At 45.3% G+C, this 20538-nt stretch overlaps 3 protein-coding genes across 3 annotated transcripts; 1 reads left to right on the top strand and 2 right to left on the bottom strand.

Annotated features, from left to right (window-relative positions):
* Positions 1 to 1383: 1383 nt before the first annotated feature.
* On the bottom strand, positions 1384 to 7201 carry LOC120952955 (endoplasmic reticulum resident protein 44). The gene is made up of 7 exons (XM_040372681.2): positions 6459 to 7201; positions 6135 to 6210; positions 5529 to 5620; positions 3945 to 4338; positions 3409 to 3675; positions 3133 to 3331; positions 1384 to 3011 (listed from the first exon to the last, which is right to left on the bottom strand). The coding sequence occupies exons 1-7, from the start codon at positions 6498 to 6500 to the stop codon at positions 2864 to 2866; spliced, it is 1218 nt and encodes a 405-aa protein (XP_040228615.1). The 5' UTR covers positions 6501 to 7201; the 3' UTR covers positions 1384 to 2863.
* A 1631-nt stretch (positions 7202 to 8832) lies between these two features.
* LOC120952885 (dynactin subunit 4) lies at positions 8833 to 16713 on the top strand. Its single transcript, XM_040372481.2, has 3 exons — positions 8833 to 9112; positions 9302 to 10563; positions 16209 to 16713. Exons 1-3 carry the CDS (start codon positions 8984 to 8986, stop codon positions 16471 to 16473), a joined length of 1656 nt encoding a protein of 551 aa, XP_040228415.1. The 5' UTR covers positions 8833 to 8983; the 3' UTR covers positions 16474 to 16713.
* LOC120952807 (luciferin 4-monooxygenase-like) lies at positions 16710 to 20332 on the bottom strand. The gene is made up of 2 exons (XM_040372366.2): positions 18070 to 20332; positions 16710 to 17973 (listed from the first exon to the last, which is right to left on the bottom strand). The coding sequence occupies exons 1-2, from the start codon at positions 18780 to 18782 to the stop codon at positions 16878 to 16880; spliced, it is 1809 nt and encodes a 602-aa protein (XP_040228300.2). The 5' UTR covers positions 18783 to 20332; the 3' UTR covers positions 16710 to 16877.
* Between the last annotated feature and the right edge of the window lie 206 nt (positions 20333 to 20538).

Raw genomic sequence — 20538 nt, 5'->3', positions numbered from 1 at the left:
CCAACAACATGCCTGTCGTGGGTTCAAGCCTCGCATGGAGCGTCTCCCCGTAGCATAACAAACTACAGTGGAACGTCGATTATCCGGGCAGCTCGCGACCGGGCGGTTACCGGTTAATCGATTTGCACGGATAATGGTCCAAGAAATGTCAAATTCATATAAAAATTATAGAATTGATTAGTTTTATGATTAATTCACCTTGAATCAATCGATTAATCGTTAGTAGAATATTATTTTAATCACTAACTGTAGGTTTAACAACTGTTCATGAACAAAAATGAATTTCGAAAATACCCCTAGACACTACAGAGCTGCACAATAAACTGGTTGCCCACTTGACTATCGCAGCAAATGTTCGCTGTACGTTTGAACAGCTGTCACATTTATAAGCACGGTTAAGCCGCCTATCGGTTAATCCGCCCCCGGATAATCGACGTTCTACTGTATGATGCGTGGTACTTGCCAAGAATTCTCGAATGTCTGTATAGGCTGACATGGTCATGTAGGTTGTTACTCCAAGAAGAATAATAAGAAGCTCAAGCTCTATGAACCCATGGAGATTTATGAATCTCCTGAAATTCACGAATCCCTAGAGATTCTTGAATCTTTCGAGATTCAAGAATCTTTGGAGGTCCTGTAATCGTTGGAGGTTCATGAATCTTCGAGTTAGATGATTCTTTAGGATTCATGAATCTTTGAAATCGAGATTCAGAATAATTGAATCATGTTAAAGATTCATTTAGATTTATGAATCTGAATCAGATTTTCCCAACACTAGTATAGTGTAGTAAATCAGATTCAGATTCGTATGATTCTTGAAGATTCTTGAATCTCGTATGATTCATGAATCTCAAAAGATGTTTATGCCTCGAAAGATTAACAAATTAGTAGGAATTCATACATTTCTAAATAATCTTAAAGCTTGAGCTATTTATCATTCGTCTTCTTGACAGAACAGAACTTCTTTCGAGAATTCTTAGAAAAAAACCACGCAGCCGGATAGCTTGCTTTACTACGGGGAGACGGTCCATGCGACGGTTGAACCCACAACGGACAAGTTTTAGGTGGGATTGGGCATATTAAATATTTTGGAATACATCATCATACATCTAAAAATTCACGAATCCATGGAGATATATGGATTTTATTGGATTTATGAATCTTAAGAGATTGGCATTGTGGTACATTGAAGATTCGTGAATCTTTAGACACTCATCATTCATTACTGAAGATCCATATGAATGAATCTCAACGAAAAATTATTGAAACACAACACTACCATAATGTATTCTTGTAAACCGCTGCGCCGATGTACTTTCCTGCACTTTTACCTACAATTTCTTTCAATCCCAGAGATCGACACGCCGAACACACAATGGGAAATACTGTATAGTTGTCTTATTACTGAAAGCCTTGCTGTAATAGCCCTATTACAAGACGGTTTTATGCTATTTTTCCTTTAAGATTTAGATTCGATTTAATCCTGATAACAACCTCTTTGCTTTTCTGTTGGCTTGAAACTGATCTCAATCATTTGTCGGAGCGGAAGCTGGAGCAATTCGAACAAATTAATTACATTATTCTCAATGTTGGGAGGGCGTTCTCCCTATTATTTCCTTTCCCTTTCCGGATAAGGTGGCGAGCTAAATTTTTAGATGCATTTTTAAAGCGAAATTTAAGAAAACAGACTACTTTTGGCCTTCATCTGCGTGGACCGTTCATTGCACAAACCAATTCCTGCTTGTATACGGAGTGAATTGCGGATTTTAGGGTTAACGCTAAATTAAAAAAAAAAGCACAAATTATTGAATGCTTCGTGCTGGGACGGGAAGCATTTTTTGGTATGCCCTCGCAATATCGTTAAAGCTGCAGACTTTTCTTCTTCTTCAATTTTTGTAAACTCGAACCTGTCTTTTGAGAAGCGTGGGACACCATCTCGTGCCTACAGATGTAGGAGAGGCTGTTTCCATGGGGCCGCACCGTATCATGTTTCGAATTCCTTTGTTGATTTAATTTGTTTGCTCCTACGCCCTTGCGTCTCCTCGTCTAAATCATTCGCCCCTCCTGTAGTGTTTGCTCACAGCACAAAAACAAAAGTTTACATAAAATGCATTACACACTTCTTTCGTCGTTTTTTTTCTTCTTCTCCTTTTCCTCCTCTTCTTCATAATAATCCTACACATGTGCAACACGACTGACTATTTTGTGTGTTGCATTTCTGCTACCGGATGCGCATCCAGTAAAAGTGGGAGGGTTTGGGAAAGGTGGTTGTGGAACAGTGAACGCATTTTTCAAAAATACGGTAACTCCGACCCCCTGCGGTATTCCATATATGCCCTGCACAAACACGACGTCGTATTTTTAAATGCTATTTTTAATGTATTTCTCACTAATATGTTGTAGCATTAGAAAACAACCAGTGTTGCTATCGCCGCAAAGACGCTAAACATAAGACAGAGAGGTTCGTAAGAGAAGCTCTTGGTTTTGCCGTCCTACTTCTTTATCACTCACCGGCGAAGCAGTAAGTGAGCAAAAATCGAATTGAACAACGAAAAAAAAAGAAGAAAGAAGAAGATGCAGATTCTGTTCCAGATATGGTGATCATGTGGCAAATACACTGTTACCGCAGCACCGTTATCGGGCTGGTGTTGATACGGTCCCGATGCTGATTTCCCTACAATTCTTATAGCTACAGTTTGCTGTAGGCGCGCGCGGATTACCTTCCGGGGATCGGAGCTACCTCCCCTGTTGCTGTACGGTATGCTGGTCTGGAAATGGTTGGTTTACGGCCCGTTGCGGCACAGCGCTGCCACACTGTCGACGCACGGGCCGTGGGGTCAGCCGGTGCTGGTTCCGTCCGCTCTTAAAGTTCGTCGCGCAGCAAGGTGTATCGGTTTTTCGACGGGCCAAGTTTTTTAAACGTCGATTCCGGGGGCGTCGTAGGGTTTTTGCTGTCCTCAATCGCGTTTGAATCAGCAGCCGTGTCCTTTTCTGGACCGTAATGGAACTCACTATAATAGGAAAGAAGAGGACATCACATAACATATCGTTAGAAAGGCTCAGAGCAAAACTACCCGGCTCGAAGGCACACTGGGTTGACTGTTTTTTGTTTTGCCTCGTCGTATCACTTACCGGTGTAGTTTGCCGCTGTACAGATCGTTCAGGAATTGTTTCAGCTTGCCGGGCACGTAAATGTCCTTAAAGTTCGGGAACAGGTACATGTGGCGGAAGGAGTCTATCGCAATCAGTGGCAGATCTGCCTGCGTCTTGCCGAGATGGTGCAGCGGATGCGCAAACCGCTTACCGTCGGCGGTGAGGAAGTTTACGTTCTCTGTCGGGGAAGACAACAACGGTCAAACACGGCCCAGAAGGGTTAAAGGCACATGGCGGAGCACAAATCGTTCTTACGCTTCTCCGAGATGAGATCCATCTGTACGATTGCTTTGTAGTCCTTGATGGACTCAAGGTCGCCCGGCGCGTAGAACAAAATCAGGAACGGCAGCCCCTCCTCGGTCAGCTCTTCCGCGTTTTCGAACGTGATTTCGCGCACCAGCGGCACACACTTCTCCTGCACCCAGATGTTCAGCTCGTCGAAGCTTTTCAGATCGCCCATGTACGTTTCGTCGTTTTCGTTCGACACGGCCACGTCCGGCCGGAACACGATGATGGGATGGCCTAAAATAAAACCGAAAAAAAAAACAATCAGTGCATCAGCCAACGTCAGTACAAAAGGGTCCAATTTCTAAAGCAGCTTCTTCAAACTAAAGTAGTTTTACACACACACATACGACACGTACTTGTTGAATATCCTGTTTTTTCCCCCCAGTGAATTGCATTCAAAACAGTGGAAAGGAAATGGAGCAAAATTGTTAGTAACATCCGAAGGTCTACACAGAGATACTACCAGAGAGAAAAAAAAGAAGAAGCAAACGAGCGTCATTTACCTGGTGGATGCAGCGCTTGCACCACGTCGCCGAAGCCCACGTGGAACTGGCAGTCCTCCTTCAGGTTGGTGGCGACGCGCCGGAACGTGTTGTATTCGGGCATGTCGCGCCGGTCAAAGTATCCGACCACGATTCGCTTCTTCGAGTCGAGCTGCTCCAGATCCTTGATGTTCTGGAACTCCCGGATCGGGTCTTCGAGCTGCTTCTTGATGAACTCGGTGAACGCTTCGACCGTGCGCGCCCCGCGATACTCCCGCTTAGTCGGCTGCCCGTTGCGCAGCACCTTCAGCGTGGGATATTTGGTGATGTGAAAGCGGGACGCGACGGATGACTCTCGGTCACAGTCCACCTTGCCCATCACCACCTTGCCCGGATCGGGGAATGCTGCCTGGACCTGAAAGGACAAGGGGGAAGAAGGGGGAAAGGCACGGTATTACAGAACCGGTGTTTATCGTGGAGCCTCTGTACTACTGATGGGAAAAATGAAATTTTCGACGGAATCGATTCTGGATAGTTCCGAAAATTTCTGGAATCGATTCCAGATGGTACGCCTTGAATCAGTTTCCAGATGATACGTCTGGAATCAGTTTCGGACTCGATTCCGGATAGTAGGTTCAGAATCAATTTCTGGAATCGATTTCAAATAGTAAGTCCAGAATTAATTTCTGGAATCGATTCCGGAATCGGCTCCAGAATTGGTATCGGAATAGGCTGCAGAATAAGAATCAGCTTCGGAATTGGCTCCGGAATCATAATCGGTCCCGGAATCAGAATCGGTTCCGGATTCGAAATCGGTTAGGAATCGGAAAAGTAGCATAGTAGGACAGGAACCATTTTCCGGAATTGATTCCGGAATCGGCTCAAGAATACGAATCAGCTCCGAAATCAGCTTCGGAATCATCATCGGTCCCGGAATTGAAATCGGCTAGGAATCGGAATTGGCTCGAAATCAGGCAATCACGTTCGAAATCAGAATCGGCTTCTGTATCCCCATAAGAATAGACGTCTGGATCCAAAGATGCAATGTATTTATATAGCCACAAAGATTCAAAATTTACTTGTAAACGATCCGTTCTAATAGACACTGCCGGACTGATTTTGCGTCTGATATTTCTTATTTGAATTCAAGAATGGATTCTCATTCCGGAGCTAATTTCAATTCTGGAGTCAATTCTGATACCGTTACCGGAGCAATTTGTGATTCACAGGTCTATTCCGATTCCGGAGCCGATTCCGGAATCTGCTCCAGAGTCAACTCCGGATTCGGCTCCGGATTCAAAAGTGATTCCAGCATCGGAATCGGCTCCGGAATTGATTCCGAACAAGGAATTGGAATCGGGTAGATCCAATTCCGAGCTTCAACCACTACTCTGTACGGTGTGTTGTTCTGTTTAGATTAGCGTTTTCTAGGCTGTTCCTAGCGCGTTGATTGAAGCAACAATCCTGTGTTCATTCTGAGCTACAAATACTATCCTTCCCGCCAGTTGATAGTTGATCTTTTGGAGCAATTTCCTTCGGTCGCGGTTGATTGGTGCTTGTCGTAGGGACTGTATTTAATGCTCTATCTTGTTTTTTTCGACTCACCTTTTCTGCCGCTTCATCGAAGATTGGCTGTAGGATGTTGCTGAACCGACACCAGTCGGCATAGAAGTTGATCAAAACTAGCTCATTGGATGCTGGAAGAAATAATAAAAAAAAAATACTTTTTCTTCAATACGGCAAGGCCATAATATTAAACTTAAAAATAAATCATTATTATTTCTACCGTTTCAATGCTTATCCCTCCCATTTTGGCGATGTGCTGGTGTCGTGCAACACTTGTTCAAACAATACATATAGCCGGTGCGTCATTTTAGATAGGCAAAAAAATGAACCGAAAATTTTTTTTGGAGGAACGAAATAAACCATCCCCTGCCTGATATACGGCCTCATTTAATCGGTTATTCTCTTGTACGATCATTTTAGGTTTTTTTTCTTTCATTTTAAAGCACTTGCACAAAAATTGAATGATAAGAGCAAACGATTGAGTCTAAGAATGGGTAGACGATATCGCAGATAACTGTTTTGTGATAGACACAAGAGACAACGCTTTTTTGACGAGTTGTAAAGGCGCGATAATGGGCCTGGGTGGTGTCTTTGATGTCCGGTCGGCAGCGGCCCGGGAGGGTGATTTTATAATTATATACGCACCGAGGGTCATGTCGATGTTTTCACTGTTCAGCTGAACGGCTCCACTGTTCGACGGGTTGTAGAACATGACGACAACCTGAAATGAAGCAGAAAGTGGATATTAACGTAACGCTGGCTTCGCAAGTGACGGTTTTGCGCTTCCATCACAGCAGCCTTATTAAATGGTTGTTAGTGCAAATCGCGACTAACCATCTAAGGACAGGTGGTGATGGGAAACGCACACCCAGAAACCTATTTAGCGCACGGTGGGCGGAAACAAATGTAGGCAGACTATTGTTTCTGTGATACGTGAGGAAGATCCCATTCGCCTTCCCGGCTACTTACCATTAAATAATTAAATAGCACTAATTTTACACTGGTAGCCATGTTGCTTTTGATGTTTTGTTATTTCCCAATGCGTCCAAGGGGCTGCGGAACTATACAGGAATTCGGTATACACACACACACACACACCCGGCTATCTGGGGCGAAGGGTGCACTGGGAAGGAATGATGCAAGGGTGGAAAAGTGATGACAATACTGTAGCCTGATTTCCCACCGACTGGTTTTGTTCTCTCTCGCTCCCTTCTGGAAGCGGTCCACAAACGAAACAGGCCGCGGAATACGGTCGGGAAAAACAGAAAAGGACAGCCACACGGTCCCTTGTAGCGATGGGGTCAATTTCTCTTCTCGGGCGCTGGAAAGTTCACCCGGCTCATCCAAATAACAATCCAATCACATGCAAACGGTGCAGGAGTGGGGGGGAGAGTAAGGGGGGAAGAAAATGCCACTACGGCAAGCGCTGGTCACAGCAGGGCGGAGAAGTCCCGGACAGCAAGCAAAAAGGGGTTTCACTGCACCGGAAGAGCCGGCGGACACGTCAGGGCAGCGCAAACCGCGTGGAAAAAGGAAGTGCCAGCGAAAGGCACCCGGGGAAAACACACACTATTTTCCAAACGCCTCGACGGCGGTTCCGATTCTGCTTTCGGGGGAAAATAAAAGTGCACGCACACAACAGTGCCGCTGCGCCGAGAGACACGTACACCTTTCCCGGATCCGTGGTGACAGCTGTCGTTCTGGAAGCTGCTCCCCGCTGGACGTTTGACTGCTCGGTCCGACGGGCGCCCAAACCAAGGTACTTAGCGGCTGATGTAGCTGTCCCAAAAATTACCCTTTCAGCGGAGTGACCAGAAATTCCGATTTATCTGTACATTCCTACCAATGTACATCTGTACATTTGTGTATTCCTACCGATTTATATGCCAATTCACAGATGAGCAGCCTAAAACTACCGACACAGATTTGTTTTATTTAACTCATCTAGAAACCATAAAATCATTTTTCCATACATTTTATACGTTAAATTCCACATGAAGATATTGAAATCTCTTGCGCTCAGTGCAAGAACCCAAGCGTCACACATTGAGCATAAACGAGTGGAAAATCAAATAGCCATAAAAAAGTAAGCTTTATAGCTTCATTGGTTTGCTCAATAGATGGCGTTTTACAACTCATCATTATATTGCTGTCCTTTTCTTGTAATGTGTTTCGCCAGCTTCATCTAATCGTGGAGTATATAGCAGCCTTCTAAATTTCCGAGCAAAAATCTATATGAATGGTCGTGTGGTCAGCTACGTGAGTATCGACACCAACGACCATTACTCAAATCTCACTTGTTTAAGTGCTGGTGGATTCCGTTGGAGTTGAGTATTTAAACAATCGTATCGCCGTTCTAGTTCTAGCGATGCATAACTTCACTGCGAAACCATACAACAGTACAGAGGAAATGAGAAAGCTCTCTCCAAGTGAGGAAAGCTTGGATAATCACACAGTGGAATCCAACCTACAGAAGTTGTGTCATTCTTGTGACCGCTGAACTAAATCTAATCAATCCATCTCCTTGGAGTAGATAAAGGATGTATTTTATCGTGAGATGAAAAAATCTTTCTTGCATTACAAACCCCTCTCCCCCCCTTAATACAATTGTTTTTAACTGAGTTTCGAATTTTAAAACTACAGACAAAAACTGGAACTCCTACCGAAAACTACATAAAAAAATTTGGTGCTCCTATCGAATACCGCCAACATACTGCCTGCTCAAGGAATTCGAACGGTAGTGGAACGGAATGGAACAAAATGCTTAGAATCAAACTGAAAAATATTGTAAATGTTGTGTCCGCACAAAACCCCCTTCAGGGCTTCGCGCAAGCCCCGAGCGTGCCCATCCTGCGCGATGGCGGTTGCGCGATGGTGGTCTCCGTGCTGCGTCGGTTCTTTGTAGGTTCCCCCCTACGCGAGGAGGATCCCATCCTCGTCGCCACTGTTGTGTCCGCACAAAATGAACATGAGACGGTGGTGTACTGCACAAACAGAATATATATTTTATAACTATCTTTGGTATATGTTCAAAATGTAAAACAAAAACAAATAAACTACGTTCAATATTCCATGTCACTTCTCGTTCAACCTTCCGTTGGAGTGCCGGGATCAGGTAGATTATCTGGCCACACTGTTTTCCTGTATCGTGATACATTTGTGGTTAATTGGGAGTATTTTACGTCCGAATGGCACGGTGAGCTAATTAACAAATTTGCTAAAACACATCTAGCAAAATAATTGTTTACTGTTTTTTGTTTACAAAATCACCCAGAAGGTAATTTTCCATTCCGGGTAATTTGCAGCAACCTTGGTGAAATTGGGACAGGGATTGCTTGTCAAACAGACAGTTTCCCTCCCGCTCATCCGCTCATCTTTGCAACACCACCCAGTCAGCAGGTGGCTTTGATGGGGGACGGTATTTTGTGCAAGGAAAACCCTCACCTGTGTAGTGCTAATTCCGCAAAAGTGTGGCCTCTCTGCCTGCGCACAGGATGGCGTTCTTCAATTTGCTGAACCGCGTAGAGTATGCGTGTGTCTGTGGGCTGCTGAACCCGCTGACGAAGCTCTACTTCTGTCGCCATTGCATGAAGCTGCGCTGCGGTTTCTGTGTGTGTCAGGAGGTAGGGAAAGCCGTGTGCACGGTGCACTGGCACGGCGGAATGATGTCACCCTCGAGTACCGCTTTGACTGTCTCTCAATCACACACACACACACACACACACACACACACACACACACACACACACACACACACACACACACACACACACACACACACACTTTCTCTCCCTCGCTTCTTCCCGCCGTAGGTGGATTCGAACTTTTGCTCCAACTGTCTGGAAAACATACCGTCGTCTGAGACGAAGATGCGCAAGAACCGCTGCAACACCTGCTTCAACTGTCCCAGTTGCCAGCATACGCTGTCGGTGCGTGCCTCGATCGCTACCGTACCTTTGGCTGCCGGCGCCGACTCAAAGGAAGGCTCGCCCGCCACCGAAGACGCTGCCAAGGCTGCAAAAGGCGGCAGCAGCAGCACGCCGGGACCGGCGGTGAAGCAAGTCACGAAGAAGATGTACTATCTCGCCTGTCTGACCTGTCGGTGGAACTCGCACGACATCGGCATACCGGATCAGACGGCAGCGACCGGGCAGTGGCCGGAGCCGGAGTATCCGAACACGACCCGGTTTGCGCTGCTGCTCGAGCACTACCAGTCGGTCGTGCTGCACGACAAGCAGGAGCGGCAGGAGCTGTGGCGGCGCAAGATGCCGAAGAAGAGTCAGTTTCCCAACCTGACCGATCGGACCGGGCTGACCGCGTCGATGATACGCCGCCAGATGGGGTGGTCCGACGGGAAGGTGCAGCTCAAGACGACGCCGATCCCGATCAAGGAGTCGGTCGCTTCGGAGGAGGTGGACGAGCTCCCAGCGGAGCTGTTGCACGCCGGCGTCAATCTGCGCACCGTCACGACGCTAACGCAGCGGCTGGCCCAGCCGGCCAAGCAGTCCGCCTCGGTCAGCCAGCTATACCCGCAGCACAAGCTGCTCTCGATCAAATGCTCGCTGCGGTGCCGGCAGTGTGACCACAACGTGATCAAGTCCGAGTACAACCCGTCCTCGATCAAGTACCGCATCGCGCTGTTTGCCGCCTACCACGTGCCGGACGTGCGGCTGGTGCGCTGCGATCCGCTGCGGTGTGAGGGCGCCGAGTCGGCGCTCCTGCTGCGCATCACCAATCCCACGATCAACGAGATGACGGTGACCATCATGGAGCTGCCCACGGTCGACGAGGAGCGGCTGCTGATACAGGAGCTGAAGGCGATGGCGCTCGAAAGTGGGACGGCAGCGTCCGTCGCGTCCGCCGGTGGTGCCGGCGGTGGTAGCGGCGGTCAGACATCCCTGACCAGCTTGAGTCAGGGATTCGCCCGACAGGGCACGCTAATCGAGGAACCGAGGCTGGTTGATCGGGCAGTCAACGGGACGCTCAAGCTGCCCGACAGCAGCTTCACCGTAAACCAGCGCGACGATTCGGCCGAGTTCGACGAGGTCGTGCAGGGACACCAGGATGAGCCGAAGTAAGATCACCTTTGCTATGCACTTCATTGCTATTCATTTCACACTAATGGTGGGAGCTCGAAATCGAAACCGCCCGATTCAGTGATCGGTACAAATTCCGGAGCTCGATTTCGATTCCGGAGCCGATTCCTATTTCGGAACCAATTTTGACTCCGGGGCCGATTCCGGAAAAATTGATTCCGGAATCGATCCTACCATCCGGAATCGATTCCACAAAATGTCGTAGCTAGTCGAAATCGATTCCGACCAAAACTTCATTTTTCTCATCACTATTTAATACTCTCTTATTCTTAGCCACATTGCAGCTAAACATGTTTCGCCTTTGGTTTCCTTTAACTTCATTTCCTGGAGGGCTTTGTTTTTGATCCAGAGTTTCAAAACCAAGCTGCTCATATATCGGACGCCTTTAAGATACGCCTCTAGTGTTTACCAATGTTTAGCTTGCAGTAATCTGCTTTTCAATTTCATAAAAAATGTGTAAATTCTTTCACTAAGCTGAACAGTCACGATGTGATTCTGCTAGTCGTAGTGAAATGCATTTTTCGGCATCAGATTGAAAATGAAATGTGACTGAATGATGATATTGTAATATTTACTTGTCTCCTTAGTGCTTTTCCTTAGAATTGCTTGTGGCCTTTAATCACAATAGCTTAGGTATAAGCATGTTTAGTATACTCTTACTAGCACTATTCCCTTTTCTTGAGAACAAGATAGTCTGGCAACATTTTTGCTTTGCCTTTTGTATTTCTTCGATTTGTTGGGTACATCTTAGCATTGAGCATTTAGGCTTGATAACATAATCTTTAGTTCAAACATCTTTTCGATCGTATAGTTCAGTGCTCTTCAACCTTTTTTAGAACCTCTTACCACTTGACTCTTAAAATACGTTTGCCGTGGCTCACATATATTGGAGGCATTATTTTTTTTAATTTTATTTTTTAGGCAACATGTTTAAATCGTATTCTATACATGTCTGTTAAAACTTCAGACTTGGTTGTGGGGAAAATTTTACACGATGTGTATTGTAATAAGCTTTTCGTTTTTTTTTAAAATCAGTTCTTTCGCAGACAACTTCTTTTAACTCCACGGCCCACAGGCTGGAGACCAATGGTGTAGTTCAGTGATCGGCAAAGATAATAATCCACGTTCATTTTCACTCGATCTCAAAGATCTTTAGCCGAAAACGTTATTCTTCCCGCTAACCTGTTTGAAGTACCTTCGCGAATGAATGTTCCGTTTCGCGTTAAATGATTTTTATACAAAACATGTCTTTTGAGACTTTTCCTAGAAGTTCCTAGTTTTCCTAAAATTTTCTTAAACCCGATCCAAACGGATATTTTTTCCAGAATGGCTTAATGGTGGTGGCCTTTGATGTTTTTAAAACATGTTCCCACATTGCAAGGATCACTGAATAGAGCTCTTTGGAAAGAAATTCTTGTAGTCAAGGTTCTTTAGCAACTGCTAATCTAATGTTTCTCTTCGATCGAGTTAGGGAAACTGTTTGAACTATCGAAAACGACGCGTTGTTTTGCGCCAAATATCTTACCGTTATTATTCAAATTAGGGACAGCTTCAAATTCCGGACATTCGGTATGTTTTTATCTTCATACCCAGTCCCTGGACTTCCAGCCTTTTAGTTTTAGATGTTTACCATGATGTTATAGAATCAATTAAAAATGTATCTGACCCCTAGTAGGCCCTGATGCCACAGTAAATACACAATTTCTGTCGGTCAGTTCACCTCCAGAGGCATTCTTAGCAATTTTGCTTCAACCCCACGCCAGTGTTATTTCTTCGACAATTCCTATTCATCGAGTCCACGTGCATTGAAATACATCGGAATCTATTGTGGAAGTAGTTATCAACGGGGAAACAACAGTGTTTCATTACACTGTGCTCTTAATTTCATTAAATAACGCATTTAATTCCGTCTGTAATTCGAAGCAATTTTTTATCTTGCTTTTAATTCCGGACAGCCGAAGTAAATTGTAATTTAATGCATACAAATATATTTTTACACTTTGGTTCAAAGCACAGCTCTCTGTGAAAACCAGCAATCAAACCTCTTTTTTTAAACCGTTGTTCTGTCGGTCTCGGAGAACATCAAGTGTCCAGACCTTTAAACAAGCTAAAAACTAAAAAAGTATAATGTGTGTGTAAAAATTTGTAGATTATAAAAGGAATTTTGTGGCTGTCCGGAATATGATTCAAATCGTCCGTAAATTGAAACATGGGCTCGAAACTGTCCGGAATATGAACCAAAATATCATTGCAGTTTTATAATAGTTTGCTATGTTTCGAGTAAAATTATTGCAAATCTTAAATGTAGAAGGTTTGCTTTAGTAAAGTGAATAATATAGAGGTTTGACCGATTCAAATTGAACTAATAAGAAAATCTTAAATGCCACAATGTCTTAAGTGTCCATAATTCGAAACATTACGGTACATTGGTAATCGTAATAGATTCTGCGCCAAAACAAAAACTTAAGAGCAACTATACTTTCCATATCGTTTGGTAATATTGCGAAGGTTAGTCTTAGAATGCTAAATAAAAGGGTTACTTTTAAGGTCCCTTGCTCTGGAGAACCAAACAAACGGAACTATGCTTTCCTCCCTTGTTCATCTAATTATTTAAGACATCAATATAAAATATCGCAGATACAATTTTTTCGTGCATTTTCTATTGCATTTTGTTTTATTATATGAATCTGATGCAATAATCTGGGTGGCCATTAAACCGGGAAAACCGGGAAAATCGGGAATTAGCCGGGAATTTTATTTTTCCGGGAAAAACCGGGAAAACCGGGAAATTCTCAAAAAAAATACCGGGAAATTATCACAAACTTTGGCTATTACTGTTTACTATCGTACTAAGTGCATTTTCAATTAATGGGACGTTTTGTATATTGTTCCCAACTTACCACAGGCCAGCATTATCATACCAATGTGTAAGGACAACATTTTCCGTTTCTCACATATGGTGGCCCGTTTCTCACATACCTTGGGGGGGCACTCGTCTTTTGTTATTCATCTCTCGTAAAGTTGCGGTCGGATCGAATTTAACGGTGGATTTAGTGGGCGATCCCAATTTTTGAACATAACTGATAATTTTTGTCCCCTTTAGCAATTTTAAGGTTACCCAATCACACATCGCCTGTACATTGGCATTTTGCATTTTGGTTTCGGGCCTCTAGCTTCATTCCGCCCGGGTGACTGGGTTCCCACACTCGCACTGATGGTTGAGATAGCGTCGCTGCTGTAGTGCGATCGTTGCTTCTTTGTTTTATTATCACATAAAGTACACTTCCCGTAAAACATATTCAAGAAAGTGTCCCAAAATTAAGAAACCCACTGAAACTTCCTGTTTCTATTCGTGAGGTGCATCATCAGCGTCGTGCGAGTAACAGCATAATGCATGGCTGTTGTTTAACAGGAAACCCGTTCTTCGCAGATTTGTATGCTTTCTCCAGCGGCTGGTTGGTCCATGACTTCCGGTTACCCTTTTTTAAGGTTGTGTGATGATATCTGTTAATCAACAATTGATAGCAGATGAAAAATATCTTTGCCACGGGGTAAAGTCTTTACACGTTAGTGTCATGATGCTAAACCAAAAAACAATATCTGTAATGCTTTTTTTTTGTCGTTTTTTCATCAGTTGTTAGCTCATATAAAACTTCCGAAAATATAAAGAATGCATATTTAAATAGCTTAAAATCCATAGTAGCCAAATTAGACCTACAAACGAGCGCACGATTGAAAATTTGTTTGTACAAATTTGATAGAAATCATGCCAAAAATGGTTCTCAAAATGGTTCCCTATGTTGTCACACCTCCAGATTGGATATTATATTGTTGAATAATTCACTAATAACTTTTATCCAGTTTTTATGACAAGCTTCCATCTTTCCCGTAATGCCCGTGTTTACTTACCATCCTCTAGATAACGGTTTTTGAAAACGTATGATATAATAATTTGGAATTGAAGTATCGATAAAACCGGCACCGGCATAGTGAACCGGGAAAACTAAAAAAAAAATCCCTGAAAACCCGGGAAAAACCGGGAATTTAAAATCCTCGAGTGGCCACCCTGAATAATTGATCTTGTTACACACTCAAATTGTTCCATCTGTCGCAAATCAAAATATTGTATTAAAAAAAATATTGCACTTCAGGTTTTTATCGTTGCTCTAATGCAGACATGTCAAACAAACGACCCGAAGGCTTTAAACAGACCCGTTAAAGAGTAGGGCAGTTATTTGCATGAAGCAGGAACAGATTGTAGATCATAGAACAAAAAAATAATAATGGCTGTGCTAATTTTATTTCGCTTTGGATAAAGGTTTCAACATTGAGTCTTATTAATTCAAGTAATTTACTCATAGTGGCTTCTTTGGTAAGGCAATGGCAAAGAGGGCATGTAGCGTGTGCTTTTTAAGTATAAGTGGCAGGGAGCCTAGAGACAGACTCCTCATATTTTCACCCATTTTCTGACTTAGAGGCTCTCTGGACAGTTTGGAAACTGCGTAATGAAACACCACTTGCCCTACTTCATTGATGAGAGAGTACCCTTGCGCCATGTTTCTGCCGAAAATCAGGCCAATATCTTTAAAAATCTCGAAAAACCAATCACCTAAAAGAGAGAGAATTTAAGGAGGTAGACGTAAAGTTGATAAGTTTTTTTTGTTCACAAAATGATTTCATAGCTGGCCAATATTTACCGATGTAGTGTTATAATTATGAGTTATCGTTATTAATCATTGGCGCAGTCAAATGGCTGCATTTATAATTCGTGTGCCTATTAAATGACCTAAATTTAGAACACCAGTTCCAAAAATTAATAAAATGGCTACGCTTGGTTTTCCATAACTGTTTTTAGATGCTGACCAGATTTTTTGACCGCGCTCAACCGAAGCGTTTAAAGAACTGTTCAGGAAGGCTCAAAGTTAGCACATATGTGGAGCAATGCATAAGAATTATAAAATTTCCATTTTAGGACGACCGCCACTGAAGATAGGATTAAATGTCATGAACTGGTTTGCTTAGTAAAGTTTTATTTATATGTTCCTTTTTTCTACATAATCAACGATTTATGGGAAATTATTTGACATAAATCGATTCGTTGGGGCCTATCAACATATGTAGATATGATTCTAGGTCCAAGGATATGTACTTAATGATTTTCGCCGATGGAAAGCAACGGCTAAGGAAAAACTAACAATTGACCAAAAATTAAAATTTATTATTATTTCAAAATTCTTCCAAAATAATGGAATATATAAAAATCATTCATATGCCCTTAAGTCCATACTTAATTAGAATCTTAAAAAAAGTAAAAGAAACATCCACAACCAACTCATCCTTCCTGCCTATTTTGTTTTAGTTTTTCCAACAAATTAGATTTTGATACAGATTTAAAACTGAAATATTAAATCAATGGATCCTCCCCAATTCCGCTTAACTGCGGCATGCGCGAATATTTCTAACTGCATTGTGACCCGCGACCCAAAACCAGTTTGACATTATTGCATTAATGATTCCCTTTTTACAAGAAAATGTTCATTGCATTCTTCATTTTCCGTCATTTATTCCATCATGAAAGAGTAACGTTTAAAGTATTTGATTCTTTCCTCGTTTTTTTCTTCAGATTCATCGTCTGGCGGAAGGCAAACCATGTCGTTATTCGACTCGGGGTGCAGCCGAAACCGGACGTGCAGCCGGACGAGGACGTAGTGGTTGGGTTCACGCTGCAGTACACCTACTTCAATACGGTTGCGGACAAGAGTGTTGGTTCAGCCGCTGCAACATCCACACCGTCGCTGAGCGGTACGAGCAAGGAACAGAAATGGCACGCACTAAATACGCGCATTTACATTAACCTAGGAAAACTGCAACCCGTGGGCGTGGAATGAGTCGCGTGGGCGTAGAATAAGATCAACGCATTCGTTGCTTAAAGTGGTTCGATTAGGGGATAGGTCTTCGCTTTCATAATTGTGGCACGTATTATGGGACTGTCAACACGAAAACGAGCAAGCAAAAAAAAAAACAAGTAACTCACGTTAAACCTGCTGTAGCATAATATCTTCATTTTATTTATGATATATATTCTTTCGCTTATGCTACAAGCAATAAACACAATACTACCCAATAAATAGATAAATGTATTTTTTTATTTATTTTTTCAAATATAAACGTTTCTAGTGAAGGTAAAATATGTCTGCGTACAAGCAGACGCTTCCCATTTTACGGTATTAACAATAAGTTACTATAAAATCAATTCTACACGATTCTAAAACCTCGCCAAGCCACACTCGTTCTACTGTTTGCTTTGGCGCGCCTTTTGTACAATTTCCAAACACTTGCGGCGCACAATCTTGCCGGACGGTGTCAGGGGCATTTCCTCGGTAAAGTAAACCCCGCCCCGGAGGTGCTTGTGGGCAGACACGCGTTCGTCCACAAACTGGCGCACCTGGTCGGCGGTAAGCGCTGCGCCAGTGGCGCCCGGTTCGCGCAGAACCAACGCGGCCGGCAAATCGGTGCCCTCGTCCGGTACGCCCACGACGCAGCAGTCCAGCACGCCGGTCAGCTGCTTGGCGAGCACTTCCAGCTCGGTCGGCGATATCTGGTTGCCGGCGTACTTGATGATGTCCTTCTTGCGATCGATCACGTACAGATGGCCGTCCCGGTCGAAGTAGCCGATGTCGCCGGTCCGGATCCAGCCGTCCGGACTCATCAGCTCGGCCGTGGCGTCCGGGTTGCCATAATACCCGGCGAAAGGAATCTGCACGCGCAGCATGATCTCGCCCGGTTCGTCCGGCGCCAGCCCACACTGGTCCAGCCCATCGTCGACGATGCGTGCTTCGACCCGGGCCTGCAGCGTACCGACACAGTCGTCCCGGTAACTGTTACCGTCGGTCAGCGTCACTAGGCAGGACTCAGACATGCCGTACCCGATCTGGATGCGCGTGTGGGACGGCAGGCAGCGCTGCAGCGCCGCGTACAGCTGCTTGGAAACGCGTGCCCCACCGCACAGGAACAGGCGCAGCGCGGGCAGCGGCGTTTGCGCGAGCAGTGGCTCGTGCACGAGCAGGTTCGACTGGAAGGGCGAGAAGAACGCGATCGTCACCGGGTGGCGCTGCAGCATATCGAGCGCGAGCGTGGGCGTGAACGGTGCCCGGGTGATGACGCGGGCCGCCTGCGAGACCGTGCCGATGATGAGCGAGGCAAAGCCGGACAGCCAGTAGAGCGAGCTGAAGGCGAGCAGACAATCCGTCGGCGCCATCCGCCACAGGGACGGCAGGTTGGCGATGCAAAACGTGTGCGTGTAGGTTACGCCTTTGGACAGGCCGGTTGTGCCGGAGGAGCACAGCACCGCGGCCACGTGGGTGGTAGGGTCGTCCAGGTTGATGGGTCTGTTGGGAAAGTCGAGCAAAACATTCGAGTGATCAATTCAAGCCGAGCCGGTCTTTGAGCAAATCTGGAACTCGCACTCGGTTTTGTATACTCACACGAATGAATCCTCGGTACCGGTGGGCTCCAGCAGATCCAGCACGTGCCGGTAGCCCGCGGTACGCTCCTCGAACAGCACAATCTCGGGCGCGATGGCGGCACGCTGGGCCGCTTCGCGCACCACCTCCAGGATGTCGCTCTCGCAGAACACCAGCGCCGGCCGGGTGACGCCGAACATGTGCGCAAAGTCGGCCACGTTGAAAGCCGTGTCGAGCGTGTTGATTGGGATGCCGAGGGCAAAGCAGGCAAATGCGACCGGTGCGACGTGTTCGCCGTTGCGGGACGCCAGCGCAGCCATCGGCGTATGCTTGCCGTAGCCGAGCTGGGCCAGCCGTTCGGCGATGCGCACCGTGCGCAGGTACATCTCGCGGCAGGTCACCGTGCGGCCGCCATCGTCGCTGATCTGGGTGACCTGCGCCGGGTCGCACCGCTGCAGCACGCCCAGCACCAGCTGGCCGAGGCTTTGATTGGTGTTGAAGAGCGGTGGCGTCGACAAACCGGTCCAGATGTGGGTCACCGGATCGTAGTACGAGTGTTGACCGCGCCGTTCGCCTTTGCTATCCATTGTGTTGATTGTGAGCACTTCGAGCGCGGGCCAAAGGCTGGCATCTGTTCCGGGCAACGCACTGCAACCGACTGAGGCGAGCGTCGTCTCGTGGGGCCGTTGAAGTATTAACTGGCCTGGCTTTGCAGCACGCACGCGAGCACACATGCGATTCTATGGAGCAGACGATGGAGGTGGCGTGGTGAAGGATCAGCCTCCGTTCTAGCTGTGAATGAACGAGGAAAACTGCGTAATCGACAGTGGACGATAGGGCCACGCGATAGGGCATGTCAGCAGGAGGGAGGGCTGTCCGACAAAGCCGGAGAACGACCAGACTCAGTAATCTGCAGTCCCTCACCAGTATCTCGTGCCGGATAGGTGGGACACTGGACCCATCTGTTTACCCCGTTCTTTTTACCATGTGCGGGAAGCATAAAATCTGGAAAAACCAGATCACGAAGTGAGATTGTACCAGGGTTGATCGCGTGTTGCAATTTGCGACCACTTGACCAGTGGGATGGATTGTAACGAAGAAAAAAAAAGTAGGACCTATTAGCACGACAACAGGTTTGGCAATAACAATTCAAGGTGAACCGGTAGTTTTGTACTAAATCGTTCATCATTTTACGACAAAGATGGGCAAAGGTACGCGGAAGTCCAAGAACATCATACGATCAAATATTCAAACACATCGGTATCTTGTAGATTTTTCCATTTTTTGCCGAGGAACAACTTTATCAAACACAAACGCCGAACAAACGATGCGATGTTCTTTTGAACTTCGTTTCAGCTCGTTAGATACGTTAATTGAGCAATTTTGCAAACTGCCAGTTAAGCCGTTTGTGTCGTTTCACGCAGGCATCATCCACTCCACTCTGCTATCTGTTAGCGCACACCGCCCGCAGTACCTGTGCGACCTTTGAGCCCCGTTAAGCCTTCACGCTACAAGAACACAGCTGGTCGTCACCCGAGACAGGCCTTCCCTGATGGACCCTGACACATGCTTGAGCAATTTACGGCCCTAGCGGGATACGGACCGTTGTTATCGTACATTATCCCGCGCAATGTTTGTCCCTCCCGGCCCTCTCGCTGTCCGTCGTGCATCATCTTCGTTTGCTGAACGTACAAACAGTAGTAGATTTCATGTACCAAGCTCTACAACACGGGAACACGACGTCATGTTTGGAACATGCTGATGATACTCATAGTTTCACAATTATTATCTATGTGGTGCGAGCTCCGCCACGGTTTGCTGAGTCATTGCTTGGTAGGTGACACATATATTAGGAGATCATCTCAGATAACAGTGCCGAGATTTCGTCTTACATGACAACAACATGGTGCACAACGCCTAATCACAATAACTATCTGTTTGACATACTTTTCCAGAAAAAAACACTATATTCTACGTTCGAACTTGCATGACCGGAATGATACTAGCTCGTAAATAGTATTAATTTCATAGAGCTTTATTTTCACACTTGTACGATAACACACGAGGTACAAAGACAGGTGGACTGCGTCGATTCGCCTTGACGATCTAAAGCAAGAGAGTGAGAGTGTTCCAATAGCGACACGCACATCGACGCATCTTCCTGTACCGTTAGTATCCGTGCGGGAGCCGAAGATCGGAATCATCCTCGATTACTCAATCCATCTCATGAACGCATCTCTGCTGGCTGCGTCTGGTTTAGTGTTGGGAGAATCGGGATTCGGAAGATTCGAAGATTCAATCGGAATATACTTTTTCATAAGTACAATCGGAATGATATCCATGTACTAGTTTTTGAATACACTTACTTGATGGTTCTAGGTGTATGCTGTCAAAAAGATAATTACCATTATCTATTTGTTCGCAGGGCTGTGACGATTCAAATACATGAGTATTGTTCTTCAGTATATAGTTGTGCTGCAAGAGAATTCT

Source organism: Anopheles coluzzii, chromosome X, assembly GCF_943734685.1.
Source record: "Anopheles coluzzii chromosome X, AcolN3, whole genome shotgun sequence".
Lineage (NCBI taxonomy): Eukaryota > Metazoa > Arthropoda > Insecta > Diptera > Culicidae > Anopheles > Anopheles coluzzii.
The sequence above is the reverse complement of the archived record's forward strand: the minus strand, read 5'-3'. Positions and strand labels throughout refer to the sequence as shown.